This window comes from Botryllus schlosseri, chromosome 9, assembly GCF_051294905.1.
Source record: "Botryllus schlosseri isolate E-star chromosome 9, Bs_hap1, whole genome shotgun sequence".
Lineage (NCBI taxonomy): Eukaryota > Metazoa > Chordata > Ascidiacea > Stolidobranchia > Styelidae > Botryllus > Botryllus schlosseri.
In genome coordinates, this window is record NC_137244.1 from 17466554 (window position 1) to 17491001 (window position 24448).

The window sequence follows — 24448 nt, forward strand, 5'->3', positions numbered from 1 at the left end:
CAGAAGGGAGAGATGCGCTCTTCATATATATGTATGTTTAGTTGATGTCATGTGCATATAGCAGCTAACTAAACTGTTGCCACTGCACAGTGTAAGGTTATGAACGCCAGAACGCGTCAGAACAAACGTTTTGAGGTTATGAAAAGAGATATTGTAGGAATAGCACACCAAAATCATCGTCTTATACCGGTATTGCTATGCCAGAAACTCTACTACAAATTTCGTATATTGCAGGACATTTATCTCATTACTCAGGGATAAACTACGTCCTTTCCTTTCCTTTAGATAGATACTTTTCAGATAGAATTTTATTTTCCGTTCATTGGTGCATTAGTCATGATAGTCGCTTCACCAATGTGAAGATATACAAATTGAGTTCATACACACACATTTGCATACGATTTTGATTTCTCCATACCAATGACATTTGGCTCTGCAGGAGTGTAGAGTAAATATCAGCCATTGCAAGGATCTAACCGTTGCGCAATGTGACGATGTTATTATATAATAAGTCATATGCATACATGTGCTCAAGTGCTGTACAAACAGTAATGCATTTATGTTACAATTTTGCAATGCAAAGTTATCTGCTGTATCCAGTTGAGTAATCTTGTTTGTTGACAGCCAAACCTCACTTCAGTTTATCAAGAATTTGGTCAACCATAAAATTCAATACAACCTGTTTTATAGAGAGCTAGCTACATTAATATAGTGCAATATCGACTGATAACAATGGATCCATACCTCAATGTTCTTGCTACGGGCCAGATGTTACAGAGCCTAGCAGAAGAGAGAGAGTGCCAAGAAGATTGGTCAAAATCCATTGGAATATACCCTGGAGGTTAGCGACACCGATAATGTGACGGCACAACCGAGCACGACTTCAGCGCAGACAGATTGTTCAAAATCACTTCTCTGGAATGTCTTGAGTATTTCATCTCGTGTTTGAACACCAATAACCACACATTCAATTCCTCGTCAATTATTTTTATTGCGAGATCCAGTAGCCTATGCTGTAGTCAGAATTGGACTAGAAAATCAGATTTTCAAAATTAGACTATAATGAAAATTGTGGCTGCATATTTTTCCAAATTAGAATAGAATTATAGACACAGTAGTTATTTTTCAATTAAATTAGAATAGGGATTACTGAATATGTGGAAATTGAATCTGCACAGCTCGCTTAGTATTGTAGAGTTCTACCAGTAGAATTTTCAGCAAAACCAGAAATTAAGTTAGAATTATATTACTGGCATTTTGCACTTACTATTCTAATTATACAGCCAATTAACTAGTTGTCCAAGTCTGGTTTTTGTGCTATTTCGATTCGTTGCTGTATTTTCTCAATTTTGTAGTTCTTTTTCCATTTCCAGTTTCTGGTACTTGACATGCATCTGTAATTCAAAATATTTCATTCTGATATCATGCTGCTCCTTTGCCATTTCCAGGACGCTCATTTCTGAACACCACATTTTGATCACCAACATTATAGTTAAAATATGATTTTTTTCATCAACAAACCTGGCTCTCTTTTTGGAGACAATTGGCGTTGAGCTTTTTGTGTCGTCTGTTTCATCTTGCATATCTGAATGTAGTAATGAATAAACTGTGGGTTGCATCACCATCATTGTATGCTAACACTTACCGGTCTGGTGTTCCATCCTGAAGTCTGTCGAGGGAATTGAAGGAAGCGTCACATCGCCATCAACAACGAAAAGGGCAGCAATTTCATTTGCTGCAAGAAAACTATGGTTAACAACAGTTGTATTGATTCCATAGAGTTCAAATTCAATAGAGCAATGTTAATGTCAATCAAAACAACCCGCAATGTTCCATTTGAAGTATTCGTGTGGCTATGTTGGTACCAACACGATTCATATGGATTTCAAATTAGTACCTCAACTTACCATCGCTGTTGTGACATGAAGAACCAGCCTCTGTGTTCACATCCTCGTCGATGATGAAGGTGCAAACTGAATCTTCGGAATATGCATCTGAACAAACATTTTATTTAAAAATTTTAGTTAGAAATACATTAGAAAAGTTACTTTCAAATTATTTTTTCACGGTTTATCTTAACCTGGCGAAACATAGGAAGGATGGATGACCAAAATCATGACTTGACTCAAGTTGGAATAGGATGAAGGGATTTGACTTGAATCACTGCTTCAATATGACATACGGTATGAGAAATCCTGACTCGAAGTCAAATCTTCAAGTCAAGTTGCAAGCCTAACAATAATAAGGCCAACGATACTGCTCAGGCACCTGCACAGTGGCAAAGCCAGACTGTTGCAAGTTGAAATTGGATGCAAGTTCCTCTGTCGTTGGTTGTAACATATTAAAAAAGTTTATGTCCTAAATGTACTCACCATCGTTCGTGTGACTATCGAATACGCAATCGTAGTCATACCGATGTTTCAAACATTCAATTTGAGATGGAATAAGGTCTGAAAAGTGATAATAAATATACCAGTGCTATAAAAATCAATTGCAGATTGATCAAGGAGCGGTTCAGATTAAGAATTTGCTGAGCAGTGTTCCCCATGTGTCGTTTTCGTATAGCTGAAGACGTGCAGCAGTCTCTGGATATGGTTAGTTTGTTGGGAATTACAAAAAGACAATGAATCCATGTTTCTCATGATCATCAAAATTTGTCTATTCAGTTCACAACGAGTGTTAAAACGTGAGTATGAAGCACGCAGAGAGTCACGATAAACACAGATGGAAACAATATATCTCCTACTGCGAATTTTAAAGAATTGTCAGTAAAATTACCTATCGAAAATCTTTTCCAAGGAGTTCGTCAACTGGAGGTGGGCCAGTTTTGGCCCGTTCGACGCGTCGTGATGCATATAACTTTTTTGCTTTACGTTTCAAATTTTTCAATACATTCTGGATTTGGCCAGTTGTACGGCTGCACGCGCAGGACCAGTATTCATAGCCGCATCTTTTTGCTTTGCCGTCAGTCTTTTTGTCTTCTTTGGTTTCAATATATTCTTCTATCAATTCAATTATTCTAAACTTTTCCTGTCTGTTGCAAATTTCCGTCCTCGTATTTTATTTCCAAAGTATACTATCGAATTCTGTACAGTGTACAGTACAGTCTGTAAAAAATGTCATACCGGTAATCAGAGCATAAGATACTATCGGCTGTGGTAGGCCCACGCCCATAATATGCGCCAACAGTTGTAGTACTGTCTGAGTACAATGTTTTCAGCTAATACCGCAACTGCACGTCAGAGCATCCAGTTAACACCATCTCAATACCAAATACTAGTGTACTAGTAGCCAGCCCAGACCGCAGTCAACGCGAAGCACACAGCCGATTAACTTTCTAGACACCTCGCTCGGCGGATAACATTTGGCCGATTAAAATTCACCGATTATTGGCAGATCGGCATCTGTGCCACGGAACCAGCCGATTACTGACGTTTAATCGGCGATTAGGAATTAATCGACATCTGTGCAATCCACCCTCAGTATCGAAAGGAGAATTTGATAAGCACTGAACGACCTATCATTCTCTGCCATCTTCTACATAGCTCCGAAGTGTCTGACTCCTTTATTGTCAAGCTTATATAGATAAAACTGTGGATCACGGATCACAGGGGTATTAATTATTATTCTAGCAAGTATCATCATCATCATCATCATTGGTTTATTAGCAATTTTATCAGTTCAATACACCACAAAAAATGCGATACAATGAATAGACAGGAAGATGTCGAAGCGACTTGGATTTGTCAATGGAATCGGACACCCACCTTGGCCTAGGCGTAGTAAAGAGGAGGCATGCACACTGAATGAAAGTAAAGAATACAGTATAGAAAAAGAAAGCGACAAGAAATAGGGCGGCATGTCATGGGAAGCGAGATCGATAGGTCAGTCGTGGTCCGGTAATCTTGAGGATGGACTGTATTTATTTAGTAGTAATTGCTTGTATTTCGACTTGAATGTGGACATGCTCGTCGACTGTAGAAACACCTTTACACACGAACAACGGAATTGGCCAAAATACGATGATTGGCCGGTTGAATACAGTTATGAACCGCTAAAACAGTGGTGCTAACGACAATAAAAGTTGGCATACTTCTATGATCCCTCTGCTTCAGTCGCAATATGGCCTTATCCCTGCGCTTGCGTTGTGAGGAATGCAAGAAATTTGGTCTTATATCTCTCAATTCGGGTTTCTCTGGAGTCTTCTGAATCGTAAGGGACACTGTAGTGCAGTGGTTCCCAACCTTTTCCCACCCACATACCATTTCGAGGTTTTCTGCAGTGCTCGCGTACCACCTCATAAGTTACGCGCGCCGAAGGCGGTCAAAAATGCATCCACCGTGTTGAGCTGCTTAAGGCAGCGAAACAGAAAATAAACTGTCCAGTGGACAGTGTCCATTTTAAGGCGCAGTATATGATTTCTGTAGTGGATTGATTGTATAGTCATATATATTTAAACGGAATTTGGTTAGCTAAGAATCTCAATGCTTTGCGACTAGATCTCTTCCCCGTAGGCAGTTATTGGTGAGATTGCCCCTACCCGCGACGACGACGGCTTCAAAAAATTCAAGATCAACCCCACCTGAACTAATAACTCCCTTCGGTCGAAAGAAAACAATCTACTCGCGTACCACCTGGAACACTTTCGCGCAGGGATATCTAGAATATCCCTGCTTCCGCGTACCACTAGTACGCGTACCACAGGTTGGGAACCACTGCTGTATAGTGCGACTATTACAGATATATATTTGAATTATATTTTTGCTCAACTAATATATTCTCCATGTATACTGCGTATATGATTCCGCAATGGCGTTCTCGTTTCTGAGAATAACTATACTTTTTGGTCTATTCTTGTATTAAACTCAGAACTCAGTGTGCACATTTTTGCCTTTTCGAGATTCCATGGAAGTCAATGCCGCAGGCTGGATCCTAGTGGTAAGTAGAACAGGGCCGTAACTGCCGCACCACAAACGCGCAAATTGGGGGAGGGGCGAACTCGATGGAGGTCCATATGTCGCAAATCACGAGATAGTGTAATGGTGATGCGTCCGGCTTCTGGAGCGGTAGGTCGTGGGTTCGACCCCCGGCCGGGTCATACCAAAGACTCGAAAATTGGTATCCGCAGCTATCTTTCTAGGCGCTCAGCAATCGCGGATACGATATAGGAGAAAAAAACGGGGGAGCGGACTAGATGACTATAGGTCATGTTTTGAAACAATGAAAATAAACCTGATTGATTGATTGACCTCACGCCCTTATCGCAACTCCGTCGTCAAAGCATCTCGGTGGTGCAGGCGAAAAAGAATATCATCTCTCTCTCTCTCTCAACATAAATTATGGAGTATTTTGCTGAGATTTCCTACAACTTCGAAATTTTTGTCACGCTGGGGGCGATTTACCGTACTTAAATGTCCACTATTTAATATGGGTACCCCATCAGCACCCCGAGAAAAAAACGCATGATTAATAAAAAAATAGACATATCAGCGACATTCCCGCTCCAGGACACAGCAAGATTTCTGAAGTTTCGGCCAACTTGCGAGTTCGCGAAGAAGTGTGTTACCAATAAATAAAACCTTGGGCGAAAATGAGCGCCGTATGTTGACCGAAACCATCAATATATATGGCCTACATATTGCCAATTGTCCACTGTCCTTTTCCGCTTTTAGAAGTAGTATTTCAATTTATCTTTCAATTCCCAGTATCATACTTTGAGTTCTAATTAGTTAGACTTCTTTTGTCTGGAGAACATATACATATTCTATTGAAGTGAAGAAGAAAGTGTATAGTAGCCTACTGCCTTTAATTTCCGGAAATAAAGCTACATATTTTGGCATTTTTACGATCCAGTATATTTTTTATCAACGTTTACTAATCGTGCAAAGTGTTTACACCGTATCCTTTACAACTTCTCCGTATTGTTCTTCAACTAAACTAGGGACCTTATGGGGGGACGGCACCATGCCATGGTATTTTCTAAAACGGGCTGTTACAGTAAAGAGAGGATTAGTAACGCATTTCCATATCAATACTAGCATTTTCATCCCATGATGTGGACGAATGATCATGTTGTCGAAATTTGGATACCTGCTGGTAAGCATCAATATGAATCAAGGTCTGCATCTTTCGCATAGCTCAATTTGCAGCTTTTGGCAATCCATGCGAAAGAATTACGATCGTTTTCACCACTACTTACTTACTTGAGTAGATTTAAAGTTTGTCAATTCTACTTCAATTACTATTAGGTTGCTTATGGAAGAAGTAGGGGAGAGGAGGCCAAGATGAGACACGGGGCAAGATGAGACATGCAATTTTTTCATAGAAAAATTTGCTGATGGACAGATTCCTTCAACTATATTGTTCCCATAATGCCATTCCATAGTCCTACCATATTAACAAGGCAAACAGATTTGAGGTTGGGCCGAAAAATGCCAAAAACTATATTTTCATAGCCTATGTCAGTTATGTGATTTCATGTTTGTAAGGGCATACCTATCATAGTACTTAATATTATAAAACAAGAAGACTGGAGCTGGTTGAGTGCAATATTAGCAGTGTAATCATGCGCTTACATCTGAAAAGTAACGGACATAAATTTTTTTATTCAAATTTATATGTAAATTTAGGTGTGGGGGTAAGATGAGACAAAATCATGGGGGTAAGATGAGACATGGGTATCAGAGGGCTTTTCTATTGAAGGCCTCGGAAGATTAAAAATTTACTGTTGAAGGCACACAAAATGTATTATTTATCTAGTGATTTACCAGATGTGACATTACAAGACAAAATGATAACGAAACTCTTATCTCATGGTTAATTGGTTTTCGATGTCATTTATATTTGTATATGATGTACCAACTCTTTTTAAAAATGAATTATTTCATGATTATTATATTTTATTCACAATGTTGCTGGTTGATTCATCATTTGGGATGAATTGGTGGTGTAATGAGCATAAATTGCTTGGTGTCTCATCTTAAACACAGTCTGTCTCATCTTACCCTCACCTGGGGGTAAGTTGAGACATTTGAGCAAGGATTTTTGAGGGCCAAGAAATCCATCAGTATGTTGTTCAATATAACTCAAGCCACCGTCATAGAAAGTAGAGATCACAGGCTTTCCATTGGTACCAAAATTAATCCCCAGAAGGCATTACTCTTTGAGTGGCCTTGAATTATCAGAAAAGTGTCTCATCTTGGCCTCCTCTCCCCTACTTCTACTCGTAGCCTACTTGAGTAGATTTTTTTTTGTCGCTACTTCTACTTGAGCTGACCATCTTTCTCTGGTTGGCAAAGTTGGATTTATTCTGTGACGCATATAAGACTTGTCAATACTATCAGAATATAATTTCAGGTTGGCAAAGTTGGATTCATTCTTTGACGCATAAGACTTGTCAATACTATCAGAATATAATTTCACTTTCAGGGTAAAAAATCCCTTCGCGGGCTGTATGTTGATATTAGCATGCGTATTTTCAGTGCTACTAAATTATACCAGATAGCGCCCTCGAATAACGATCTGAGATGTCAGCCTCACATTGCATGCTGAGTTGCTGACACACATGTGAGCATCCGGTTTCAAAGACTACGCCAAGTTGCTTTGACACCTTCCTCTCTATTCATTCTATCGCAATCTGCCGCTGTTTTGAAATGGTAAGATTTCTGAATAAACCAGGCGTGGTCAACCTTTTCAGCCAAAGGGCCACATTCGATTGACGAACTATTGCGCGGGCCACTCGCCACGCGAAGCGCGGAAATTTTTCGAAGTCATAATATTGTCACTTGACTATATTGCGGGCATGCTGTATATCGCTGGGCTCAGTTTGCAAGGACTGGACTATTCGGTGTCTGAACATATCGATATCGAAAGCTTCGTTCGGCGACGGTCTTTCTGCAAGCGCAAATGCAAGGTCCCATATGCTGAACGACACTTTGTCTCGTAATCGCGAATATAGTTAGACTCAATCTGCTACAGGAGTTCTTTCATTTTCACAAAGGGGTAACAATATTAAAAGAAAGAAATCAAGTGACAACATGTTGCGCGAATCGTGAAGAAAATTTTTACATTTGATAAATCTATCGCAAATTATTTTGCTTTATTGTAGTGTACGAAGATCTACCAAAATGAGACTGGCTCATGGATCTGCCAATGCGTCGGAACTTACATATTAGTCATCACATCTCAAGTGCTGCGGCCAGACTAATCAAATTTTTGGTTGGCCTTCCAAGTTCACAATCTGTGCAATCCGTTTATAGTAATATTACTAATTTCGGAAATTACCTCGCGGGCCACTCAAAACCTTCTCGCGGGCCACGGGTTGGCCGGCCCTGGAATGAACGAACGCTACCGTACTCGCAAGTCAGTTTGGTACCTTAGCAAAAGCAATTTCATAAATGTCTACTCGTTTACAAGTAGAATCGAGGTTATGAAAAGTACCAAGTATTCAGCTTCAAAAAGTACATCTGGTCCAGAAGCTATGCACTTTTAGCAATGATTCAGAGGCAACTTCTTTATAAATTGCAGAGAGTGTCTTGACAACGCATTCAGAGATGCCAAAATATTGAGGCACTACTTGAGCGGTTTTGCTCAGTTGCTATGACAATATAACTTGAAAAATTGTAGCGCACACATCCAAAACTACTTTCTACACACACAGCAACTTAAGTAGTGCAAGTAGTCATAACCTACCAGAGTACTTTGAAAAGTGGAAGTGCTTTGTTACTTGCCATAACTGCTCTCATGTTGCTAAAAGCCACAGAATTACAAGAATCAACATCAGTAAAACGCCAATGAATTACCTCAATTATACAGACCTGGGTTTAGAAACTTCACAGTTCATATCATGTGTGTTGGTGAAAACATTAGTGTCGCCCTCATGCTGTCTGTGTACATAAACTCGATAATCTGTATACACAATATTTGCTAAAGATTGGTAGGCTATCGATCATTGAAAATCCATAAAAAAACACATATCAGTCAATTAATAATCACGACAGTATTAAACCTGACCAGCAAACGATCATCAATCTCAAAATGCAGAAAATTATAATTAACGATTGCAGCATAATATCAAACTAGTAGCAGTAGGTAGATAATGATTTATCATCTAGGTAAATTGCATAGTGGGCATTGGCGTAGGCCCTAAATAACGTAATTTCAAAGTTTTGATGAAGCAGCAACAGTATGACATGATTCCATGATCTGCGGCTTCCCGTCAAGAACACTGCTGAGTTGATCGGCTAACAATCCAACAGCCTTTCTTCTGGGATACACTATTTGGCTACCATCCTCCTATAAACAGGGGACGAAATGATTAGGAATAGGCAGAAGTTGTCGCCCTCAAATCTATTTTAGAGATCCAAATTCATCACACAGTTGCATGTGAATAGCCTGCACAAAGATTAATTGAGGCCTGCACAAAGATTAATTGAGATAGGCCTACCATATCTTAGTACAGATAAAGTGAAACTTGAAGGCACTTGATAAAAAGGATTTTAAAATTGCACATTATCCTATTCCATTATCAAGTTCATGATTTGGTAGCCTATCAAAAATGTGCCAGAAATATTTATGAGATGAATGCCGCCCAGAATTATCACCATCCTTCCACCGTCAACATTTCAAACGAACCAGCGTGGTACGATTCAAGGGTGACGCTCTCAAAATTTACATGTTCTATTTGCATATAAGATGCTGACATATACAAGTCCCGTTCATTTCTCAAAAATGTATTGTCTTCTCCCCTCAAGTACACTCATTTTATAGATAGATAAAGCTCAAACTCTTACTTTTCTCATGTTCAAAGCTCCAACATCAATCGCTCCATGTAATGCGTTGCTAATCATATCCTTAGATAGCGTCTCCAACACGGAAGGACCACCAACAATCCTTTCGGATATCCAAATCTGCACATTGCTGATCAGTTGCTTTATCTCACACGCATGATAGTGATGTTTCAAGTATTTGCAGACCGTCAGATAACACTGCAGAAAAGGGCATACTATGCCCTTGAGGAACACCGCTAATTTCTGACCCCTGGCACTTGCATGAAGCACGGAACCATCAATGCGAAATGCGCCTGCGTCCAGCAAGAAATCGTAGCCCTCTTCAAAATCGCTCTCAGAAAAATTTGGTGAAAAGATGAACTCTCTTTGAAAGATTCTTCTCAAAAATTGAAATGCTGTTCTCACATCTAGGCTGTCCGCTTCAATAGACAAACGATCACCGACGGAGACCACAAAAAGTGCAGGACGTACCAAAACATGAAGCATTTGATTCTTGTAGCTAGCGAGCATCAGTACTATTGCAGCTTCATCACGTAGAACATCTGATAATGAAGTGTTGAGTTTCTTGGTAGTACGTTCCTTGACATAGAGCCTAGCCGAGCCTTTGATACTAACACGGCCATACGCAGAATCTTTCGAGTCCAGATGTACCAGGTGATCATATTGGAAAAGGATGCTTTTTAATACATCAGCAAGGTTTCCAGAACGGATGCGCACTTTAACATTGCATTTGCGTAGTAAATCAAGAAGCCATTGTATTTCAGTGGTAAGACGCCGGAACTCAATGCCAGTTGGGGCTTGCAGGAGTAGCGTCGCGACCAAAGACCACAATCCCAGCACCATATTCGCTTGCTGAGTCCTGACTATTTTGTAAGCAAGATTCGTCAGGCCTTTTTGCTCTTGAGGAGTTAAGCGTAGCATGTATCTTGGATAACACGAGTGTATAGCCCTGTCCATGGAAGCGCATTCTTGCCGGAGAGATATCGGTTTGGCAAAATGAATGTGTAAACTTCCATAGTTGTTTGAAAATATGCCGCCTATCTTCAGAAGGCCGGATGTGGATTCCTTCGGCTTGGGAACACCCAAGAGCTCGTAAGCATACAGAGATTCTTCCAGAATCCTATCGTACGATATGCTAACGGGTACGATCATAACGTCATAAATTTGAGCTTTAAGATATGGTTCGGCAACCACCGACAACAATCCGAGCTTTGGATTGAGAGATTTTCCAGATCTGCTCCTCGTGCCTTCAATGAAAAATTCCATTGTCCTGTCGCCGTTGATGATTATCGAATGCACGTACTCGGTGAACAACGCCCAATAGAGTTTGTCAGAGCCAAACGATCTCCTCATGAAAAACGCGCCACTAGAACGGAGAAGAAACCCAACCCCTTTCATGCTCATGAAATCCATTCCTGATGCGATAGCAGGAAGCGGAAGATCAAGATGAACAGATAAAACGGACAATACAAGAAAATCCATGTAACACCGATGACTTGGCATCAAAATCACAGGGTGCTGCTTCACAGCCGATCTGATCGAATTGACAGAATCAGTGTTGTAGAAGACACCATCCTTGTACAGAGCATTCATGGTGTGATACATGACCCCACCAAATGCTCGAACTAAATTCAAGTGTTCCTTGTATGCCATTTCGTTCAAAATCCGAGAAGCTTCCATCATGATATCTTGTTTGTCACTATTGTGATCCCTTGCAATACCGTTCGCAATCCACTGGACTCGGTCTGAATCCAAAACAGATTTCCATATCTTATCAGGACTTCGGTCAACTTTATTTTTATACTTGATCGTATCGTATATGCCTGCAGAAAATTTAACAGATCCGAAACAGCCCAGTTGTTGCACTTCTTTCAACAGATTTGAATATCCCGTATCCATGTCATTACCCTTTTTCGTCTTGAGTAGTTCCATGGTGTCTCTATATTACCTTGGGGCATTTAGACCTAAGACAACATAGCTGCAACAGTAAAACGAAACAAGTTAGATCACAGTAAGAGATTTATTTTATCGTACAATTAAATATATAAAAATCACATCAAGCAAATCACGTTTTTTTATCAATGTACGATATTGTCTACCATTTTACATTTCATCCATTGCACTTATGCATGAAATATTGGGACCATGCGATTTACTCGACCTCTACAGATTGGACATGACTTTGGTGACGGTAAAATTTCAAAACAATCAACACAACAACAAACATGACCACAATTCAATAAAACGCATTCTCTAGGGTTATTTATACATATTACACAGTTACCATCGGCATCGCCATTTGTATTTCTATTATTTCTCAGTTGGGAACGAGCAGGGTTATCTCTTAATTGACGTATTTCTTCTACTTCTCTTTGACTCCGTTGTTCCTCAACTATGGCAGAGTATTTAACTTTCACTCGCTTTATAAAATAAATGAGTCCGCAAAGAGAAAAACCAAACGCGAGAAAACGTAAGATACGCCACATTCTCAATTTCGATGCTAACATTGAAATAAGATCGTCTTTGGAATGTTTTGTGAGGATCAAATCACCATCAGGAGATTTTCTAATCCCTAAAACATTGCCTTTAACGAAAAGTTGACCAATACCAAGCAAACGAGTTCCTGTTAAAAGCATCTTTTCTGTATCCGCGTATCCTTTTATACGATCACCAGTAACAAAGCCCACAAAAGATCCCATGACGGAATTACTTGATTCCCTGAACTCTTTATGAACCCGACTTAGACATTCGGATGTCCATGAAGAATCTTCGCCCCCTTCAACATGCACTGACACGTCATTTGCGGTCAAACTGAAGGGCACAGAATGAGAGATGTTGCATATTTCATTTTTCACTTCATACCAAGAATTCGAATACTTTCCCCACACTTCCTTGATTTCTTCAGTCACAAAATTTGAAATGACACCGGTGCGGTCTGTTGCATATCTACTTTGGAGAGCATCTCCATCAGATGTCACTTTACCAGTTATAGCAACTAACTGATAATCCTCGGGATTCGATGACACCGCCTGACGTAGTTGGGTTGATAGATTAACTTGTTTAGCTCCACATACTCTTTCATGAAGCTGCTGACCGCGAGTACACAAGTGGTTGAGCAAGCCAGACAGTCCTAGCCCGACACCGACCGATGCAGCTTCTATTATCACTTCCGAATCAATCAACTTGGCCATGATATCGAGTAAATACATCGTTCCGTTTTTATCCTGCAGGTTGGCGCGATTATCCACTATAAGGTCAGTCGTTACCTTCGACAGATGGGATTTGAGTTGAGCGTCAGTCGGATCGGACATCGGCTACAGGGTTGGTGCGATGACATGCAAAATAAGGTCAAAAACATGCAAAATAAGGTCAGTCGCGACATGCAAAATAAGGTCAGTCACATGCAAAATAAGGTCAGTCGCGACATGCAAAATAAGGTCAGTCCGCGCATAAATCCAAATCTATATTTCAATTCCAAATCCAACTCTTTTTCTTATGAAAACGAAATTCAAAATATCTTTCCTGTATAGTAGCCTACGTTCAACAGTGAAATTCCTTATCTATATCCTAAGTCTTAGTATGTTTCAATCAAAAGATAACCATGATTATCTTGATTACGAAGTCAGTCGCATGTGAAATATTATTATCAGTCGGCGCGTAAATCCAAATTCATATTTCAATTTGAAGTCCAAGTCTTTCTCTTATGAAAAATAAATTTAAAATATATTTCCTATATAGTAATTTCATGATTGAGATTCCTCATCTATATCCTAAAGGTGAAGATGTTTAAATAAAACATGATCAGACGATTATTACGATTACGGGGTGATTAGTCGCATCTAGAATATTAACAGTCCGTGTATAAATCCAAATACTTACTTCAAATCCGACTTTTTTCTTGTGCCACTGACCTTACAGTCTGCAATCTGCATGTGGCGACTGAACGTATTTCGCATGCGACTGACCTTATTTTGCATGCGACTGACCTTATTTTACATGTGACTGACCTTATTTTGCATGTGACTGACCTTATTTTGCATGTCGCGACTGACCTTATTTTGCATGTGACTGACCTTATTTTACATGTGACTGACCTTATTTTGCATGTGACTGACCTTATTTTGCATGTCGCGACTGACCTTATTTTGCATGTGACTGACCTTATTTTGCATGTGACTGACCTTATTTTGCATGTGACTGACCTTATTTTGCAGGTCGCGACTGACCTTATTTTGCATGTGACTGACCTTATTTTGCATGTGACTGACCTTATTTTGCATGTCGCGACTGACCTTATTTTGCATGTGACTGACCTTATTTTGCATGTCGCGACTGACCTTATTTTGCATGTATTTGACCTTATTTTGCATGTCATCGCACCAACCCTCCTCGACATCGGACTGGATTTTACAATCGGATCGGATACGGATTATGTTTCAGATTATATTTCGGATATTTCCGGATAGTTGTAACCTTTATTTTGGATATTTTCGAATAGTTGTAACCAGAAGTGAGTTTTGATTACAAACCGAAAGGAAAATCATCAGGTAAATACCTAATCACGAACTATGCACACCTTGCAATAGGAATGCTAGCACTTTAAAGTTGTGCAGCTAAAGCAAATATATAACTCGCCTCACCAACACACGCGCGTCAACGAAGAACAACTACCATGTGATCAGGACGGGTTACAAGAAAACACATCGCTCTATCAAGTATGCCGGACAGCATATCGCCGGCTATCCGACAGTCGTCGAGCATGTCCGCATTCAAGTCGAAATACAAGCAATTTCTTATAAAAGAATACTAGCCAGCCTTCAGGATTACCCAATGCTATATATCATTGTATATATATTAGGGTTGCCATACGTCCGGAATTTCCCGGACATGTCCGGAATTTCCCTGTTGAAACTGCGTCCGGGGGGAATTTCTAAAATATGTCTAAATGTCCGGAATTTTGAATGCTTGAAGTATAAGCTCATAATTTTTTCGTAAATCAACAAAAACAATATTATTTTTGGGCAGATTTATGCTACATGAAACTTTTCTTCGCGCTGGGCGCGATTTAGTATCACATGAATTGGTTTTAATATGGGGACTACCACCCTCGCAAAAATTGCGATCAAAATTAAATAAATAAAAATAGCATTTATTTGCAGAAATAAGTCTAATTGTAATCGAAATTACAAGATAACGGTATATTCATAGAGTCGGTTTAGGCCGTTTGGATGATTTATTCAAAGATAGCGGGTCTAAAACTGGGGGAAATTTGCCTTTATTCTGGGGTTCGCGAAGATGTTGAACGTAATCAGCTTCCAAGATTGGCCGTGAGTATAAGTCCGGGCAAATCTTTCGACCTTTATTAGTAATCAGCTTATCAAATTTGGAGCTGGGCCACGGCAAATTGGAAATGGAGTCGTGACCATAAAAGGTTGGATACCACCGGATGCGTGGTCTCTCAGAGGTGCAGTGCGCACAGGCATTCGGCTGATAAATAATGTTATCGGTGTGACATGAACATGACTTAACGATGTACAATTACGCTCCTTGCATTTTCGAAGTCATTATCCTCCACCAGCTCTACCGCTAACTCTGGTCATGTGGGCGGAGGGAGGATCAAAATTATAGAAAGAACCAATATTATTGACATAATTCATTCAAATCATTTAACGACCAGATGCATATAGTAAGCCCCCAGAAGTTGCATCGATTACCCTACGGTGGGCCCAAATTCAGTGTTTATTGGTGCGGAAGGGGGCTGAAAAATGTGGCTTCGGCCCTGGTTACAACTTACAACACACAACCACATACTCCTAAACCGGATCGTGACCACCTCTAGTCGATAGACAAAGGTTTGCTGGTGTGACGCGTCATATTATTCGACAATGAACTGTTACCTCATTTCAAAATTAACTAGTGGGCGCTAAAGAGCGTCCGGAATTTGTGTCACAAAAATATGGTAACCCTATATATATCATTGGGATTACCGGACCACGACCTAACATCGACCTCGCTCTCCGACACATGCCACCTCATTTTGTCGCTTGCGTCTTATATTCTCTGCATTACTTTTCATCCAGTGTGCATGTCTCTTCTTTACTTCACCTAAGCTAAGGTGGGTGTCTGATCTTAAAGGCTATATACTCCAAGTTGTTTCGACACCTTCCTATCTTTTCATTGTATCGCAGTCTTGTGATGTTTTGAAACGATGAAAATAATAATAAACCTGATTGACTGATTGATTGACCGTAGGCTACCATATTTTGAGATCCTAAATAGAGGACACTTTTTAAAAATTCTGAAAGCTCCAGCACCGGACAAGAAAACAGGCTATTTTGAAAAATTTTCGACTGATGGTAATGCGTTGACTCAAAAAGGCGAGATCCCTTTGACTCGACTCCCGATTTACCCGATTTTTTACGAAACTGTGACGTTCGCTGCGTCGGAGTCGCGTTTTTGGTCGCATAAAGTTCCCAAAAAAGAGGACATTTAGGCGTTCTCCGAGGACACTTTCAATTTATTGAAAAAAAGAGGACAAATTCCCGCAAAACTTAAACAGAGCTTCACAACCGGGAGTCCACGAAACATTTTCAGGGGGTCCGCAAATAACCTCTAAATTTGCGAAATGATATATAACCTAATATTAAGGAAATCGCGAGGCGATTTCGCTTCATAAATGCTAAAACTTCAGGACTCACATCGACAGAACGGGGTCTAATATGAAATATCATACATTGCAAAATCGTTTTAATAGCCATAATAGCTCACTTATACTAATCTATTGCTGCTTAGAGATGTTTTGTTGGGGTTTGTGGGAAGAAAAGATAGAGTATACCAAGATCAATCAGGGTTACTTGGAAATGTTTGCGAAATATTTTGGATTTGAAGTTGTTAGTAGCAGGCTACCCGAAAAATTGTAAGCAGTAGGCCTAGTTTGGAATAAAAATTCCTAATCCGTCCCAGCCTATATCATTGGTCCCAACAAAGTTATTGAGACCTCACCACGAAGTATATTTTCTTCTGTGATAGCCTACATACCACAGGCTACTATTCTCGATTTTCGAATGTCTCTTTCTCAATATTGGTGCCATTTTGCGAACATACCTAGAGGTATCGTAGAAAGTGTTACGCATTAATATTACATTTTCGGCAGTCGTTCACATCAAAATACAGGCGCGGATTTTCAGGCCACGACCACGTATTTCAAGAAATGCAGCTACAGAATTCGCTTTGAAATAGTAATTAGGGAGTCTACTGAATTTCTCGACATAACATATATAGCATGAATTTGCATGATGCTATATTTTCGAGAAAATACATCTTTTGCAGTTTATCAGTAGCCTACAGTTAATATTTGCACAAGACAGATGACGGTTACACGATAATTGAGCTAAATTTGAAATAAAAATTGGGGGGGCGCGGGGGTCCGTGGCGATCCAAAAGGGGTCCGCGAAGACAGAAAGGTTGAGAACTCTTAAAAGAGGACGTATATGGTAACCCTGCTGAACCGTAGCTTTGTTAAGGTAATGATGACTTGGAAGAAGTCTATACTATAGATATTAATTGGGTGCTAAAAGCGCCTTTTAGGGCATATCAACGTAAAGAGCCTTTTCTATTTTAGGTAACGAATCGATTTGTGATAGTCAATACATCCGGATTTCCGATGTCGTAAATGGCAATGAGTAAATTTACGACTGCGTAAGTTGTCGCTGCCGGCGGCTTGCGGTCCGTCTTTCAGGGTTTGGTCTACAAATTTAGTATATAGGCTATCACGCGTAGAAGATGTGTCATATAGTTCTAGATATTCCTGCCTTCTTCCAACCTTGGACTGATCCATATTTGCTCCGACTCCAATTACTGAAAAGCGTTGTAGTCAATCATTGACAAATCCGACAACGCTTAGCCAACGAAGTATGGAAATCAGTGACATACTGCTCATTTCATAGAAATTATATATTTCGCAGACATCAAGCAGCTAAGTCTATACATTTACGAAAGCAGAAGCCTAACGAGAGCAATCTGATGCGTTAGTAACGGCACTCGGCGAGCATCCAAGACCCCGAAAAATTATTTGCATAAAAAATACAATCGCAGCAGCTAATCAAGTCAAATACACATTAAAAATATACAAGGAAGTGCTGGCTTTGTAGAAGCGTTGTTCACCATTTCAATGCACCAGGTATGTATTTATCAACGAGAGATTGATAATATGGAACCAGTTCTTGGATGTCTGGTAGGTCAGGTGACTTCGTGTAAAGGTCAAACTGACTGTAAATGAAAAGAATACTGTCATTCGAATTGGACTCTACGTTTTCCGCGATGCGAATCTTACTTAAATTCCTTCACCCACTCCATCATTTCTCGGTCTTTATCATTGCATAAATGATCATAATCGCCTCCCGTGTGCCAAGGGTAAAACGAATGATACCGAACGCAGTACAGCGCTTCGTCCGGCAACGTCGTATTATTGTGGCGAAGTACTCGATACAAGTATTCTGTCAGGCAAAATTTAAAGGCTTTTTATGTTCCTTTTGCAGTGGTGAGCCTGGGACGGAAGCAGAAATTTGTGCGCACTCGCGTCACTATGACAATTGTCATTATACTTCCGGTTTATGATGATAGATATGGAGGCTGGTAAAATGTCATAAAAGGGGATATCGTGATTTGTAATCGCGTTCGCTGACAACGAGTACAGCATTACTTTGCAGGATATCTTTTCATTATATTGCAATCTTGTGATATTTGATCTGATCAAAATTTCACTTAATTGATTGATTGGACTTAATTGGTGACTTACCGTCGTGACCCCACGACATAAGGACATTATCGAGACCGCATTCCGGCTGATAGATTCCGTAGCGTGTGCTGTAAAAGTAAATCGCTTGAAACGTAGCAAGACTGGCAGTAGCCACGCTGCTCACGCATATCTGGTTTTGGCAGGTTTTGTTTGCATAGGGTGTTCACAAAAAGGAACGCTTACTTGTATTTTGGATTTTTCAGATCTGGGTTGTCTGTAAATGTCGTATCAGAGTACACGATAGATTTCGCGAACTCGCAGCCAACGGGAAATGTGTCGCCGACTACGCAATACTGATTTTCGCCCCATATCGCCATCATCTTTCCGAGGTCGTGAATGAGCCCGGTCAGGTGGAACCAATCTGTGAAGGGTTTGACGCATGTAACATATCGGCCGACATCGAGAACTTATGCAACAAACCTTTGTCCGGGTGCTTTTGCCGTATCCCTTCTGCTGTTTGAAAAGCATGAAAAGAATTTGGGAAATCAACCTAAAACATAACAGATGCGTGTCCCGCTCCGCAAATTCAAGCACTGTCTTACGTCCGGGTCACTCTCGTCGACGAGGCTGTTCAGTTCTTCCAAGGCCTGCATAATTGTGAGTTCACCGTGGTTGAATTTGAGCCAGTGATCATGCTAGTGACACAATTTTTGAATTCACATTACAGCGATAAAGAGGCACAAAATGTTATTTTTACTTTAGCGCGCACGAAGTACACGCATTGGTTCGTGTGCATCGAAGTGTACGTTTGATATACGCGATCAAACAAGACTCCTTTCTACAATAAGACGAAATCTTCGTTCACAATACCAGTGAAAGGAAAAATCAAAGTTATCTTACGGAAGAAAAGTTTCGAAATCCTTCCCTCTCGCAATCACATTCCCAGTTTCCCACGTCGGGTCTGTATATCTCCGAAGGGTCGATGATCGCTACTGCTCCACCCTGTATAGCAGATGAATTCAAATTACGCCTCAAATATCGATATCTCGCGCCCAACTTGACTTTTACCGTCATTGTAGCCTATCCGTAAAGGCGTTCTCTATAGAAAAGTACTCGTACACACTCGCAGTCTTGAAATCTAGCAATAATGCTGGTAGCTCAGTCGCAGTCGCATTTATTACGCGTAGCGCTTTGTTGTGACACACCCTCTTCAGATATTTACCACGCCCCCACAGACAGCGAATAATATTTCTGTTGGCCTGGCGGCGTGACCGAATAGGCTTACGATTCCGTAAAAAGTTGCTGATCCGGTTGCTGACGGTTTTGTCAGGTTGTTGACGGCCTGGCAGGTTCTTAAACATATATCAGTCTTCTTCGTGGGCCTTATTTCAACGAACTTTATGCGACACTCTTGTTTGCGTGAAATTTGCTTTGTCGTTCGATGATCTGATAGAAATCGCAGTCCCATTTACAATCCATCACACTCCTGTTTTAACACGCCCGCTTCAGATACTTGCCACCCCGTAGTACAGACAGCGCATAATTACTATTGCCGTGGATCAAAGATGGTGTGACTGAACGAGCCTTCGAATTTAACAATAACACGCCCAAATGGTTATCGATCAGGTTGTCTACCCGGGGAGGGGGGGTTCATTACATGCTCATTCGTGATCGTGTTCGTAATTGCGTTCGTAATCGCTCAACCGAACGCAATATTTATCTTCGGGATACGTATTACATGTTTTGTTCGTACTCGTGAGTAGTTGGAAGTTCGTAGTTGTAACAGCTGTAGTCCCAGCAGGGTGCCAATAATCTTCTCACGCACCCCAGCACCCAAACTCGTTTCTCCCGACCTTAGTATTATTGCCAAAGTAGTCTGCGAAGCCCATGCTTTGAGAGATCGCCGAGTGTAGCGGGCGTGCTCGCGTTTCAGTGGCAGTATCGTAAATAGACAAAAGACAATTAGATTCATTTCACTTTGTTCTTTAATACATTGCACTATGATTTGATCCTGGTAAATCTACAAGTTTCTGACCACTACTTAACTACTATTTGACTGTTCTGTGTAATTATTGAAAGCTCCTTGGATCTGCGTGTGTGATCAGGATTGCAAGAGAACTCAGAGCGGTTATTAGTCAGTAGGCTAGTGCGTACAACAAGAACTGCAGCAAGTAGCTGTAGCGTCGACTCCAATCAAGCACTATACTAGCGTGCCTTGCAACAAGTCGTTGCATCGACCGTTACTGTAGTCGAGACTTCGGTTCGTGATGAGTTGGAAGTGGGAGACTTTAAACACTTCATTTCGTACATAATTGAGCTGGAAAGGATTCCTTCATAGCTAAATTGTTAACGGCTAATTCTGGGAATTGAAGTGCCAGCACAAGTCCAATGAGCTCAGAATTTGCGGAATGATGATTTGTTTATAACTTGACTGATTCTAGCTGGAAACGAATCAAAGACTTTACGAGACCTAAATTTTCCACGTATAACAGCCCAATTGTGATATGTCAATTGCCCAGCGCTATCGGAAGTGCCATACTTGTTTTCATTGTCACTGCTAACTAGCGGCTATTGAAACGGTAAGAGCGCTTCCAGGTAGGAAATGCTTATCTGCACCGCATGCCCGTTTAATAAATTGGTGCTCCTCTTTACTCATTTGTCTACAGCAGTGCTTTTCAACCTTTTTGAGCCCCATTCGCACTTTTTTTGTATAATAAATTTCATTCGCACAAACTAATCGAAAATTGTTATACAAAAAGAAGATGAAGATGCTTAACATTTTGTTCAGATGTGGAACAAATTGACTACTATGAAGCTTAAGCTATTAAAGTGTCTCATTAAAAAACCAACTTTTATCGCTCGTTTTGCTTTCAACTAGGGCAGTGGTTCCCAACCGGGGAGGAATTCCCCCCTTGGGGGGAATTTTGCAATTTTTAGGGAGGAATTCCACTTTATTATTGTAACGGATTTCCCAAATTGTTCATGCCCGAACTGTCATGTAGTCAACCAGTTATATCCGAACGTATGGTCCTTATGGCTGTTTTTGTTTGCTGAAAGTATGCTATTTGAAATTTCTTTTTCACATACGAATCCCCGCTCCCCATTTTTAAACTAGTTCAAATGTGCTGCAGTTCGCAAGACAATTTTGTAGGCAAGCGACGGCCTGTCAATCAAATATTTCCTAAGCGAGCAAATGTCGTGCCGATCTATCACAATAAGGCCTCTAGTGAAATAATTTATCATATATTTTCAAGTCAACATTTTCAGACAGTGACAAAATATTCCAACGTCCAACGTTTTATAGTCTCGAGTCATATGGTTTTGTTCGGGTCCTGCACAATGACTCGAGTCCAAGTCGAATCAATACCCAGATTGTCTCTAGTCGAGTCGTTTCCGTATTTTGAGAAAATTACTCGAGTCAAGTCGAGTCATCAGAAAATGGTGAATCGAGTCTGACTCGAGTCTGGTCAACCCTGCTATATATGAAAGTACCAATATTATTGGCCAAAAATGCATAGGCTACGCAAACTTGAGCAAAAAATCGCGAGACCATGCAGTAAATTTATGGATACTGATTTTTCAGAGCAGTTATATTAGCGATTGGTGCATGTTAAGCCGAAAGTACAAATGGAAGTGAGGGGGTCTGTTGAGTCAAGCCTTCCAGAATTTGTTTGATTGGAACCAAGGCCATTATTTTGGAGGTCTACGAAGTGTTATTACAGCACTGCTAGAAACAAACACTCGGCACCGCCCGTCTTATTCTCTCAGTCAACAGGTGTTTGCGCGGTAAAAATGACCTTTTTTAATCAAAGGGGAGATTTATCCTAAGGGGGGAATTTGGGCTTAAATTTCGGCCAAGGGAGGCACGAGATGAAAAAGGTTGGGAACCACTGAACTAGGGCAAATTAAAGTCCTATGCGTGTCGCTGATGTTGTACTACTGTCTACTCAGATCACAAGAACAGGACTATTCCGTGCCGACATCGGCGCATATCCAATCCATCTCGAAAGGTTTGGCTATCATTTTTAGATAAAGGTTTTGTCGCCGCTTATGTTTTTGGCACCGCATTTTTCAGCGGTTTGTTGACCAAAACTTTATGTCGTAATGACGTAGAAGGGGTTGGCCTCGAAATGAATGAGTCTCATAGGCCTGAAATCGCTCGTTGCACACCCTTACACTAGTTCATCCCAACGGTCTTCGACCATGTTTTCCAGCAAAAACAGTCGGGCAAATCTTATCATGAATTCTCGTGTAATGGACATTTTTTCTGCGTGTCTCGCTTTTTGGCTACAGTAGCCAGCAATAAATTCAACAAGTATTACATACATATTGACAGATAGCTCTGGCACCGTGTCGACTGTCGACTCAAAATTATACCGTTTGCGGCGCATACTTTAATAACCCTTGAATGGGTAAAAATTTGCGTTACAGTAACTTGCAAATGCGGTCTGTAACTATGGTATTTATTGCTATCCTCGTGCCTCGTGCCTCGCGCTAATCGAACAGTTATAACGAAAATATGATGATTGCTTAGCGAAAGAAAGCCGAAAGTCAATTTCACGTCATTTTTCCAGCCTGTCGCAGGCTCAGACGGGCTGATATACTGATGTCTGCCACTACATCAGCTTCCAAACCAGGTATTTGGTTACGTAATAATTATAGTGCGAATATATTAATTCACTACGGCTTGTGAGAGCTACGATTAGTGGTGCGTCGTATTAAGTTTTTACAATTGCTTCGCAACTATACTAAAGTTACACTGACCTTGAATTTCCTATTAGGTTTATTTGAATTATTCTATGTCAGAAAAATTAACAATAAATCACGATTTTCATCCGCACTGGATCAGGATATTCATTCGCACCACCTTCGTCATTCGCACAAGTGCAAATCGTCACAAAGGTTGAAAAGCACTGGTCTACAGACCTTGTCCGACACCTTTGTTTGGAGCAAAATATTCTTTGTGTCGTTCGACAAGTACGTCGCTAAACAGTACGATCACAACACACAAAATCGTCATCAATCACCAGGCATGACGAACGACAATTGTCTCTGTCGTCCAGTACCGAGATTGAACTTTGTTCGACATTGTCGTCGAAGATCGGCTAGGTATTTGACTGATCACTTCAGATCACTAACCTATGGCGACTAGTATCTATAGTTCGACTGATATTCATTACCAAATCAACTCCCTTCTATCTTTACATTGTATCACAATTCTCATGTTATTTAATACGTGATATCAGGATTATAAGGTCTGGATAGTTTGTCCAGCCCCCTTGTTCAATAGCTACCAGCTCAAATGACGTAAACGGGCATCGCTCGCATATATACATTACACGCAGCTGCAAATAGCGTTCTCGTGTGTCATCCACCATTGACCTACATAGTTTGCTTACGCTCCTGATGCGCTGGAAGTTTGCAACTGACCGTATTTTAAATTCAAATATGGCAACAGTCAGCGTACCACGCCATGTCATCAATTCATTGTGGTTATAACACTCTCATTCGAATTACATTATAAAGCGTGAAACCGACCGACATGGGTGTATCGCACCAGTTCATTTGAGGGAGATATGCGATCAGCTTTATTGCATCGTGCGTTTTTATTCATTCATTCCAACTCGGCTTGTAAAACCAAAATGACATTGCCATTAGGCATTATTCTAATTATGTACCACGAATCATTTTTAACGGGTGTCAACCAATGTTCCCTCTAAGCTGCGCACGTGCGCAAATGCGCAGTGCTGACACGGTCTCTGCGCACAGAAAATCTAAGTTGCGCACAAAAAATCCGAAGTGATGACCTTTTTTTTAGTCGTTACGCACTGTTGTCCAAGGATCTGCGCAGCGAGTTGGTGAGTGTGCGCAGACTCGTCAAAACTTAGAGGGAACATTGGTGTCAACCGTATAGTGAACTAAT

The 24448-nt window shown here is 40.6% G+C and overlaps 3 protein-coding genes and 1 long non-coding RNA gene across 6 annotated transcripts; all 4 read right to left on the bottom strand.

Annotated features, from left to right (window-relative positions):
- Positions 1–1174: 1174 nt before the first annotated feature.
- LOC145445886 (uncharacterized) lies at positions 1175–3426 on the bottom strand. 2 transcript variants are annotated; one of them, XR_013917136.1, is made up of 5 exons: positions 2373–3426; positions 1908–1994; positions 1646–1735; positions 1522–1585; positions 1175–1394 (listed from the first exon to the last, which is right to left on the bottom strand). It is a non-coding gene; the product is annotated as an uncharacterized LOC145445886 (long non-coding RNA). The 2 variants fall into 2 exon arrangements; XR_013917135.1 differs by lacking the exon at positions 2373–3426 and having other exon boundaries at positions 1908–2110.
- Positions 3427–8717: 5291 nt separating this feature from the next.
- On the bottom strand, positions 8718–11720 carry LOC145446716 (dihydroxyacetone phosphate acyltransferase-like). The gene is made up of 2 exons (XM_080325068.1): positions 9792–11720; positions 8718–9294 (listed from the first exon to the last, which is right to left on the bottom strand). The coding sequence occupies exons 1-2, from the start codon at positions 11718–11720 to the stop codon at positions 9160–9162; spliced, it is 2064 nt and encodes a 687-aa protein (XP_080181194.1). The 3' UTR covers positions 8718–9159.
- Positions 11721–11766: 46 nt separating this feature from the next.
- Positions 11767–13090, bottom strand: LOC145446718 (mitochondrial ubiquitin ligase activator of NFKB 1-like). The gene is made up of 2 exons (XM_080325069.1): positions 12651–13090; positions 11767–12599 (listed from the first exon to the last, which is right to left on the bottom strand). The coding sequence occupies exons 1-2, from the start codon at positions 12995–12997 to the stop codon at positions 11912–11914; spliced, it is 1035 nt and encodes a 344-aa protein (XP_080181195.1). The 5' UTR covers positions 12998–13090; the 3' UTR covers positions 11767–11911.
- A 4632-nt stretch (positions 13091–17722) lies between these two features.
- LOC145446466 (inositol oxygenase-like) lies at positions 17723–19733 on the bottom strand. Of its 2 annotated transcripts, XM_080324759.1 has the most exons (9): positions 19594–19733; positions 19426–19527; positions 19283–19363; positions 19128–19220; positions 19006–19075; positions 18769–18946; positions 18586–18653; positions 18121–18283; positions 17723–18056 (listed from the first exon to the last, which is right to left on the bottom strand). In XM_080324759.1, exons 1-9 carry the CDS (start codon positions 19597–19599, stop codon positions 17948–17950), a joined length of 870 nt encoding a protein of 289 aa, XP_080180885.1. In that variant the 5' UTR covers positions 19600–19733; the 3' UTR covers positions 17723–17947. The 2 variants fall into 2 exon arrangements, with proteins under 2 accessions (XP_080180885.1, XP_080180886.1); XM_080324760.1 differs by lacking the exon at positions 19283–19363 and having other exon boundaries at positions 19128–19172.
- Positions 19734–24448: the final 4715 nt, after the last annotated feature.

Coding starts and splice junctions, on each gene's coding strand:
- LOC145446718 (XM_080325069.1), bottom strand. CDS start 12,997: ATGTATTTACTCGATATCATGGCCAAGTTGATTGATTCGGAAGTGATA. Junction 12,600..12,650: donor GGAAAGTATTCGAATTCTTG/GTATGAAGTGAA, acceptor TGTGCCCTTCAG/TTTGACCGCAAATGACGTGT.
- LOC145446466 (XM_080324759.1), bottom strand. Junction 19,076..19,127: donor TCGACGAGAGTGACCCGGAC/GTAAGACAGTGC, acceptor GTTATGTTTTAG/GTTGATTTCCCAAATTCTTT. Junction 18,284..18,585: donor TATGTCGTGGGGTCACGACG/GTAAGTCACCAA, acceptor TTTGCCTGACAG/AATACTTGTATCGAGTACTT.
- LOC145446716 (XM_080325068.1), bottom strand. CDS start 11,720: ATGGAACTACTCAAGACGAAAAAGGGTAATGACATGGATACGGGATAT. Junction 9,295..9,791: donor GAGCTTTGAACATGAGAAAA/GTAAGAGTTTGA, acceptor CCCTGTTTATAG/GAGGATGGTAGCCAAATAGT.